The sequence below is a fragment of the Amphiura filiformis genome, chromosome 4, assembly GCF_039555335.1.
Source record: "Amphiura filiformis chromosome 4, Afil_fr2py, whole genome shotgun sequence".
In the NCBI taxonomy this organism is placed as follows: Eukaryota; Metazoa; Echinodermata; class Ophiuroidea; order Amphilepidida; family Amphiuridae; genus Amphiura; species Amphiura filiformis.
The window spans coordinates 48,555,256-48,565,704 of record NC_092631.1 but is presented as its reverse complement, the minus strand read 5'-3'; the positions used below and the strand labels follow the sequence as shown (position 1 = coordinate 48,565,704).

Sequence of the window (10,449 nt, the reverse complement as noted above, 5' to 3'; positions counted from 1 at the left end):
ATATTTGTCTACACAGCCCAGAAGTAGTGACCTCAACAGCCATTCCCATATATGTGGTGCCATCCAACATGTCCAATAGTAAGCAACTTTACTTTAAATTGATCTAACTAAATATCTCGTTAGTTGTTGTTTTTTCAAAGCTATAATTGTCTTTGCACATTTAAAGTGTTTACATCTGTTGCAACTTACGCCCCCTGATTACGCTTAATTATAATCGGTCCAATGCGTTGTGTTTGGGGAATGGGGAAAGCAATTTTGTGTAGTTGTCCCGGCGTCGTTGTAATATAAATCTGTCTCCCATGGACTGTTTGATAGAGCTCCAAGGTTAAACGGTAGCGTTTTTTAAAAATTCAGTTTACATCATTTATATCAGTTGAAAATGGTATTGCTTAAAGGCCAATATTGGAATGTCATCTTTCCCTGGGTAAGATATGACACCAGGCCAGTCCATGGCCAGAGGGTAACATGAGTATGTTTGTTTCACCTTGAAGGCAAGGATAGTCTTGCAAATATGGGCCAACTTTCCCCTATCCCTAGGCCGTCTAATATGCCATGAATTAGTTGGACTACAACTGGTATCTACTGGTCAATTTATACTCCTATTTCCACATCTGTTATTTTTATGTGCTCCTTTAAAATAGAAACCGAAATGGTAACTTGAGTTTTATTCCTTATTTTAACCAACCCTGTTGCATCCCATGTAGTACCATTTTACACCTCTCACTGCAATATAATGCCTTGTATTTCATATATCCGGGATAAATATTTCTTTTGTTTACAATGCTAATGTTACAATTGTTTTAAAGAAGTAAATGTTATCCAAGCTGTTATTTCAAGCTATTTCAGAACATCACACAAAAGCTCCCATAATTATGGCCTTTAAATTTCAAAATTACAAAATAACTGCTCTGGTTAATGCTCCCATTAAAGTTACCATTATTTCCACCATTATTCTGTTACTTATCATGATTAACAATCGGAACAATAGACGTGAATCCCGGGGGATGGGGGTAAATCGCCCAATATTTTGATAGGGGGCAGGTCCATACAGTCACTCCCCCCCCCTTGACCCGTGTATGTGGGTTTCTGACAAAATTAACCTTATATTTGGCCCATTTTACTGCGCGAATTTGTTCCACTTTTGCATCATATTTCACCATTTAGCTTCAATATGGCAAACTTTTTCGCGCGCTCCAGAAACTAAATTATGTTGCCAAAAGGTTTTAGATTCACTTTAATTCAAGTAATTTTTTTCCAACTCTATTGAAAAAAAAAAAAAAAGAAATCTACGCCACAGTTGTTGCTAATTGACATTATTGACATTTCAGACGCTGCCGTTTCAAAATGCGTGGTAAAGGAGCTTCAAGCATGTGTTTTGGGAGCTACTGAAACCAGACCCGACGACAGTGTTGCCGGATTTTATTTCAAAGACATTTGGCATTCCCTTAGTTTGCCAAATAGAGAGTTCACACCACCAGGAATAACCAAATGTTTACAAAATCAAACCTCTATTTTCTAGGTGATTCAACTATTCGTCAATGGTATGAATATTTTGTTCGATTTATTTTAAAAGACACTATAGTTGAAAAACTGGCCGTAATGAGTGCTTTTGGACCGAACTTTGCTACAGATAAGACGCATGACATCCATCTTAAATATATATTCCATGGATATCCAATTCGAAAAAACACAGCTTTGGTGAAAGATATTAAATACATGCCAAATACAATTGACGATATTGTCCAAGAAAATAAGGTAGTAGTTATGATTACCATCTGGGCTCATTTGCAGGTACAAACCTCACTTACTACAGAAATCGTTTGTATAAAAATAAGAGATTCCATACAACGCTTAAAATCAAGAAATCCTAGCGCGCGTGTTCTCATCAAGTCTGCGAACACGAAAGGAAATGTAAGAAGTAGAAATGCGGCACCTTGGTATTTTTGGGTCTTGGATCAAGTAATGCGAGAAATCATGTCTGGTATAGAAAATGTGACAATTATTGACGTTTGGGACATGACGATAGGCCATCATAGTGGCTATAATATACATCCACAGATAGGTGTCATTGCGCAAGAAATAAATATGCTACTTTCTTTTTTGTGCTCTTAATCAATTTTCATAGGCAAAAAGGTGAAAGTTAAGTACATATAACTTATGTATCATTTTGACCTAAATTAAAACCTAACATCAAGGTATATCTGGTTAAAAAAAATCATATTACGAGTTAGACCATGTCATAGTCGACTTTTGATAAATAAAAATATATTATTAATATCATCAGGAGTATTTATGAATATTATCAATCATCCAGGTAGATCAAATAGTTGTACTAAATTATAATTCTATTCAACTGGACTTACTATTTATGATGGCTACCACGTCATATCCATGACGCATCATCAGGCCGGCTGATCTTGAATTGGCTCTGTATTCTTGACCTGTGACGTCACGATGGTAGCTGTGACGTCTCACGAGAGTCGGGGAGGGATTTTCCTGATGGTCGGTTCGTAACTCTTGGTGAAAGGAAGCTTTACACGCTGATAATACGCTAGGTCAACGAACTAACCTGAACGTGGACCAAATTTGTTCGCTTTTGGAATTGTGCCTCAATTCAACTTACTTCGTGTATGAAGGGAAATTTTACAAACAAAATCATGGATGTGCGATGGGGTCCCCCGTTTCCCCAATTGTCGCGAACCTTTACATGGAACGCTTTAAACAGACTGCGCTAGACTCTTACAGTGGTATTTCACCATCACATTGGTTCCGTTATGTCGACGACACTCTCGTTAAGATCAAAAAGACTCTGAACTAGACCTGTTTTTTGATCACATTAACTCTGTTGACAGTAACATTAAGTTCACCCAAAAAGGTGCGGACAATAATCAGTTACCCTTTTTGGATTGTTTGGTCAAAATTCAGGCAGACGGCACACTCTCAACATCAGTATACAGAAAAGCCACACATACGGACCAATACTTACTGTTTGATTCCCATCATCCACTTATCCACAAACTCGGTGTGATCAAAACGCTCTTTCCCGTGCAGAAACCATCCTGTCAACGGAAGAAGCCAAAGCTGGTGAACGTGAGCATCTGAAGTCGGCCTTAGGTACCTGTGGGTACAAGGACTGGACGTTCCAAAAGGCTTTGAAACCGCAAAAGGACCAAACATCGTCCAGACAATCTTCTACCACCTCTTCGAGCACCCGCAAGTTCGGTATTACCATCCCTTACGCTAAAGAGGATCTTCGGACAGCACCAGATCCCTGTCTCATTAAAACCCTGCAACACTCTGAGACAGAAGTTAGTCCATCCTAAGGACAAGATCCCTCAACGCAAACAAAGCAACATTGTTTATGCGATTAGTTGTCAAGATTCGGACTGTGAGGACTACTACATAGAAGAGACAAAATAACATCTACACAAGTGTATGTACCAACATCGTCGCCCCCAGTTCAACAGGGCTTAACGACTCCGCGGTATACACGCACCTCAAAGCGGCCAAACACAACTTTGAGGACAAGGACATTATTGTGCTTGATAAAGAACATAGGTGGTACGAAAGAGAGGTGAAAGAAGCTATATATGTTCGCAGGGAGGAGCCAACTTTGAATCGCGGAGGGGGACTACGCCACAACTTGTCCAAGAGTTACGAACCGACCATCAGGAAAATCCTCGACGACACTCGTGTGACGTCACATCTACCATCGTGACGTCACAGGTCAAGAATACAGAGCCAATTCAAGATCAGTCGGCCTGATGATGCGTCATGGATATGACGTGATACCGTAGCCATCATAAATAGTAAGTCCAGTTGATTAGAATTATAATATAGTACAACTAATCTCATCAGGACATTCCTCGTATTAGGAATGTAATTTTGATGTGTCTGATGTGCTCTCATATCCTACAAAAACACTGTGCAAACGTCGCTATCCGATTCCTTAAGGGTGGTCTTAACCCTGGAATTATGGAGACTTTCGGGCTTTCAAAATAATGTTGGTCTAAAATTTATATAAAAGTATACATATTCAGAATGGCAAAGACACTTGTTGAATTCATCTGTGAGGTCAAATTTGGGGAAAATGCTCATTTGTGGAGAAAATCCCAACATTTTTTGGACAACGTAACAAACAAATCTTTGGGTAAAAAAATGTTTTTATTAATTTTTAAAAAACTAGATAGAAATATCTAGGACCCGGTTTTAAAAAAGATTTTGACCAACTTCAACCAAAATCAAAATTCATAAAAATAAAAAACGGGTGCTAGATATTTTTATCTCGTTTTTAAAAATTAATAATTTTTTTTTACCCAAGAATTGTTTTCTTACGTTGTCCAAAATAAATTGTGCCAAAAAAACCCACCGCATTAAGCATTTTTTGCCCAAATTTGACCTCACAGATGAATTCATCAAGTCTTTGCCATTCTAAAAATATATGTATACATCTATATTCTAATAGACTAACAAATTAGCAGTTATGTGGCCCGAAAGTTTCCATAATTCCAGGGTTAAGACCACCCAGAGTATGCAAATTGTGCAAGTGGACTAACAATGGTTTAAAAATAAATCCTTCAGGATTGTAATGGGGGACCCCATTTTCAATTGATCATTATAGATTTGAATTTTTAATCTTAAGGGTGGTCTTAACCATGGAATTATGGAACCTTTTGGGCCTCATAACTGCTAAATTGTTGGTCTGAAGAATATAAAAGTATAGGCCTACATTTTGAGAATAGCAAAGACTTGATGAATTCATCTGCGAGGTCAAATTTGGGCCAAAATGCTCATTTTGGAGAAAATCCCCAAACACCTAGAGACCAGTGCACATCACGGATAGATTGACTGTACACGGATAGATTTACGTTGCAAAATTTGAGTTTGGAGTTGTGGAGTTGTGAATAGGAGTTTCGCTGGAATTAATTTGTTGTCCTTTGGAAGGTGTACGATAGACATAAGCCGGGTACTATCGTGAGTACTAATTTTGTTTTATTGACATAAACTTAATAACATGTCGCAAGAAGGACAATTTGTAATTGTTCGTCAGGAACCCGCTCCTAACCAGGTCGCTGCACAGATATTAGCTAATAATATTGGTGTCCCTCAAATCGGGGCACAGTCAGACGCAGTGAATCAAGCTCAAGCTCCTCAACATCAAGCTCAAGAGAATCTAGCGCAGCCACCTGCAGGCTCCTCCGGCGCAACCAGCGCCAGTGTCCGCCCAGGTGATTTCTCAGATAGTGAATCAGGCGATTTCGGGTGTGACTTCCTACATTGATAACGCCATTATTCCCTAAAATCAGCATCTAAAGAGGTTGAAGAATTAAAGCTACAATCCAAGCTAAATTTCAACCACAGAGGTAACAAAACTCAGTTCCAATTCAATCACGAGATTTTATCGAATGTTGAAGCCTCCATTTCCCGTATTGAAGAGGGCAACATCACCGAAGTTCTGCCCTTTTGAAAGAATCTGCAGAGAAACTTTCTAAGAGAAATAAACTGATAAGACTAGCTGATAAATCAGACGGGGGGTGGGCCGTCGTTGATGAATATCTGTCAGACGACCTAGCAGAAGATTCTGATGATGACCGCCGTATCAGATCAGCGCAGGCAAAGGCCAGTAGAAAGAAGAGAGCGCGAGCGGCGTCTCGTCAACAAAAGCCGTATCAGCGCAAAATGCAGTATGGTCAGGCGTATGGTAATCCTAGTGGCGCTAATTTTCGTCGCCAAAATTATGGATACGGTCAATATCAATTTGGGAATTCCCAGAAAGGAGGCGACAGATGTTTTGCCTGTGGTGAGAGGGGTCATTGGCGCAGACAGTGCACTGCCGCTTCCCAGTCTGCAACCAAAGGTTATGGGGCAGCATCTACCTCAAATATGCCCGAGGAGGGAGCCAGATGGTATTAACAATGAAGGTAATACAAATATAGATTTATTTATTTGCGAGTATGAGACAGGAAAAAGATATAGAAAATGTACGGTTAGAGAGCTAACAGATCGGGATTTCAACAAAGCTTTGATACTTGGTAAAAATATAATAATAGGCCCTACATGGGGTTATAGTTGAAGTTATAAAGTTGATCACAAGCCTATAAATATTTGGTAGGCGAGTATGAAATGTCATGATGAACGCACATACGTAGCTTCAAAAACTAATAGGAATTTTTTTGAAAAACGTTTCATAATTTTGCACAGATTATGGTTTACCGGGTACAAGTTCGACAGGAGTGGTCAAGGCCGTTAACACTCTACATTCTGGGTACGATGATATTGACTTCTATTTCAATAATTATTTTGAATACGAATTAGGACGCGAGGAGCCTTACGTTAAAGGTAGGCTTAAAGCATCATTGCCTTTTTGGCGGTTCATTGGAGCGGAACCTGACATTATTGACTTAATTTCTAACGGATACAAGATCCCGTTGCTATCTTCGCCTGGACCCGCCAAATTTAACAATAACAAATCTGCTATTAAACATCGAGAATTCGTATCACAGGCAATTCAAGAACTTTTAGACAAACAATTGGTAGTTGAATGTGATGAAATACCGAAGATAATTAATCCACTTTCAGTTTCTGAACAAAGTTCAGGGAAATTAAGATTAATTTTAGATCTCAGATATATTAATTATTTTGTTTGGGGAGAGAAGATCAAGTTCGAAGACTGGAAATGTGCCTTAGAATTTTTTAACAAAGACGATTTTATGTTCTCATTTGATCTCAAGTCGGGTTATCATCATTTGGAGATATTCCCAGATCACACCCAGTACCTGTGTTTCGCATGGGAGTTAAGTGGCACAATCAAATATTACTCATTTAAGGTCTTAGCTTTTGGCTTAAAATCGGCACCTTTCATCTTCACTAAAACTTTAAGACCTTTGGTAAGATATTGGAGAAGACAGGGGATCTTCATAGTGCTGTATTTAGATGATGGATGGGGACGAGCGGGGTCCTTTGACCAGTGTGAAGTGATTGCAAAACAAGTAAAAGCAGATTTGCTCTCAGCCGGTTTAGTGCCTAATGTAGACAAGTCAGTTTGGAATCCAACTAAACGGTTAGATTGGCTAGGGTTAACATGGGACTCAACAATAGGGGCGATTAGCGTTACAGAAAGAAGGGTTAACGATATCATTGCATTTTTTGAAAGAATTCAAAAGGATTTGCCATATGTTTCGGCTAGAAAGCTAGCCTCCTTTGCAGGCAAGGTTATGTCATTATACCCAGTAGTGGGATACATCGCTCAATTGAAGTCAAAGTATTTATACATGGAAGTAGAGAGGAGAGTTCACTGGGATAAAGTTTATAAGCTGTCCAGTGACAGTAGTGTGATAGAAGAACTATTTTTTTGGAGAGAACATGTAGTAGAGTTGAATAAGAGACTTCTCTTTGAATATTCTTGTCCAGTATGCTTAGTATATTCACAGAGGATGTTTAAAGACATTCCCACAACCCAATGGGGTTTATGACCTTGTATGTCTGGCTTTTGTACACATGTGGCACAGTTGATCATACCTTACATTGGGATTGTGTGCAAATATCTGGTGTTTTCATCCTATTATTTAACATTCAAAACATAGAGACTTAGGAATAAAATTAATGCAGTGGGACAATATGAATGTTTCCTGTAAGAAAATCAAATATCAGTCCTAAGTCTCAACTATTAACTCGTTGGCTGCAGTTTTAAAATTACCATTTTGTGTGTGTGGCAATGGGGACTTTGCCTTTAAAATTAGGTTATATTGATCAGATTTCCCAATCATAGTGCATTGTAGGAATGCCTTTAAGCCTCCTCTGCTCAGATAGTGAATCAGGCGATCTTTACACCCCAATTACAAGGAAAGAAGATATCATTGTCTACTGATAATCAAGGCGTGGTCTTGCGGGGCCTGGTCGGCAGAGTGTGGGGATTAAAGTTTTTCAGAATTGGAACATAATTGAAAGCAAAAAGAGTTCCACCTGGAGAGAACTTAAAGGTGTATTTTTAGCTTTGCAAGCCTTTACACCCCAATTACAAGGAAAGAAGATATCATTGTCTACTGATAATCAAGGCGTGGTCTCCATAGTCACTAAAGGTAGCATGAAGCCAGAATTACAGGAAATTTCTTTGAGCATTTACAATTTGTGTAAGAACAAAGGCATTGAAATAGAAATAAATTGGGTTCCCAGGTCTGAAAATTCTGAAGCTGATGAGCTGAGCAGGAGAATAGATTTTGACGATTGGGGTGTGAGTCCAGAATTTTTGACATGATTGATAAAATGTGGGACCACATTCTGTAGACCGGTTTGCTGATGAATTCAACACAAAACTGAGAACATTTAATTCAAAGTACTGGTCGCCCAAAACAGCTCACGTTGACGCCTTTACATGTGATTGGGCTGGAGCCCAGAATTGGTTGGTTCCACCAATAACTTTGGTGAGCAAGGCAGTTAAACACTTAGTGGCATGCAAGGCTTCTGCAACTTTAGTAGTACCTTGCTGGACTTCGGCTGCATTTTGGCCTATTCTCTTTTCAACACATAGCAAATACAAGAAAGCCATAGTGAATGAACTAAGGTTCAATGATCCGAAGCATATTTTCGTGCAAGGAAAGAATCCTAATTCTCTGTTCGGATCCCCAAAAATGACTAGCGCCGTGTTGTGTTTAAGGTTAAACGGAGCCTTGTGTTAATTACAACAAATTATATTATAAACATGATCCATATTCCCTTATAATGTAACGGCACCAAAACGGTGATGAATGTTTTGAAAGCGTCTACACTATGATTTTAAGGCGTGGAGAAAGATGTGTTTGCTCTGAATAGCAAACAAAGCCACTGGGCAAGAGATGTTTATTAATCTCCACTGGGAGATGCGGTGTTAATTGTATCACAGATTATAGAAGGAATGTGATTGTATATAAATACGGAAAGCCACTGGGCACACGTATACAATATAACGAGTTTGATCCACTGGGAGTCTTTTCTTACTGCCGAGTACAGAATAGTCAAGTCCAAGTTGAAGAGTTCAACAAAAGCGAACGTTCGCTGATAGACGTTTTTTAATTTGTTTCAGAGATGGGGTGAGTGGAGACTTGAATCTGGAAAAGGCGTTATTGGCTTCTAGAGCGCCAAACACGGTTGCCAAGTATAGCCGAGCATTCGAGAACTGGAAGGCATGGAGTCTGTCTCGAAATATTTCGTATCTTCCCGCGATTAAAGACGATATAGCGAGCTATTTGATTAAATTGTACAATGAAGAGGCCCTTTATTCAAGAATAGAAAGTGCGTTTTACGCGATTAAATGGTATCATGACTGTTCACTTTTAGTTAAAAATAACCCGTGTGAATATAAAATCTTGCATTTATTGTTAAACGGCTTAAAAAGGCTAAGTCAGAAACCAGTTCCCCGAAAAAAGGAACCCATAACTCCAGAAATGCTACATGCTATAGTAGGGAAGAATTGTTCGCCAGATAGTCTGGCGGGATGCAGGCTATGTGCCATGCTGCTAATATCTTACGCAGGTTTCCTTAGACACTCTGAGCTTGCAGAGTTGAGAGTTTGTGACATTCAGTATTTCGGTTCGTATATGAGGTTGTTTATAGTGAAAAGTAAAACTGATCAATTTAAGAATGGAGTGTGGCTTATAATAGCGGCTACAGGTAAAATAACGTGCCCGGTCAGTATGTTCTATAGGTACATCACATTAGCTGGTATTCAGCTAGATGGGTCTGATCAGTATCTCTTCAGACCTCTTGTGTTTATGAAATCATCTGGAAAGTATTTCCTGAGGGCAGGTAAAATATCATATTCTAGATGTAGAGATTTGCTTAAAGAAGCTCTGGTAGGTATTGGAGTAGACTCCAAAAGATTTGGACTACACAGTTTAAGAGCTGGAGGGCCACAGCAGCAGCCAATATAGGAATACCGGACCGTCTTTTTAAAAAGCATGGTAGGTGGCGGTCTGAGAGCGCTAAAGACGGTTACGTGACTGAATCATTACAGAACCAATTGGCAGTTTCAATGAGTTTAGGCATCTGAGTAAGTTATAGCAGTTATTGCCACTTGGACATGAAACTTGAAGTGAAAGAAATGCAGTTTTAGATATTAATTAGCAGTCAAGTGAGGACTTTCTAAAGTAGTCAGAATGAAGATTATTGCAATTGAGGTATATTTATAGAAAAGGTTGTTAATGTAGTAGTAATTTATAAGTAAGGTAATTGCCTAAATAATAACATACATGAGATTAAGCATAACCATTGCATTGCGATTATTCCTTGATCCAGCTTTTGCCTGCTCTTTATACCTTGAGATTATGGAACATGGAGATGTCCATTGTCTCCTGGAAGAACGGTGTTCCCCTATTCTTAATATTTTTTATGTTCCTTTTAGTTAAAAGGGAGGGCAAATACGGGGAGGGCGGTATAGAAAATATTTTATTTACGTTTGAGGGTACCGAATTAGTA

At 38.9% G+C, this 10,449-nt stretch overlaps 1 protein-coding gene across 1 annotated transcript; it reads left to right on the top strand.

The window, feature by feature from the left end:
* The first annotated feature begins 5,014 nt into the window (after positions 1-5,014).
* Positions 5,015-10,220, top strand: LOC140150235 (integrase/recombinase xerD homolog). Its single transcript, XM_072172239.1, is given in 3 exon segments — positions 5,015-5,262; positions 9,038-9,882; positions 9,885-10,220. Coding segments are annotated over 3 exon segments (1,233 nt in total). The 3' UTR covers positions 10,025-10,220.
* Positions 10,221-10,449: the final 229 nt, after the last annotated feature.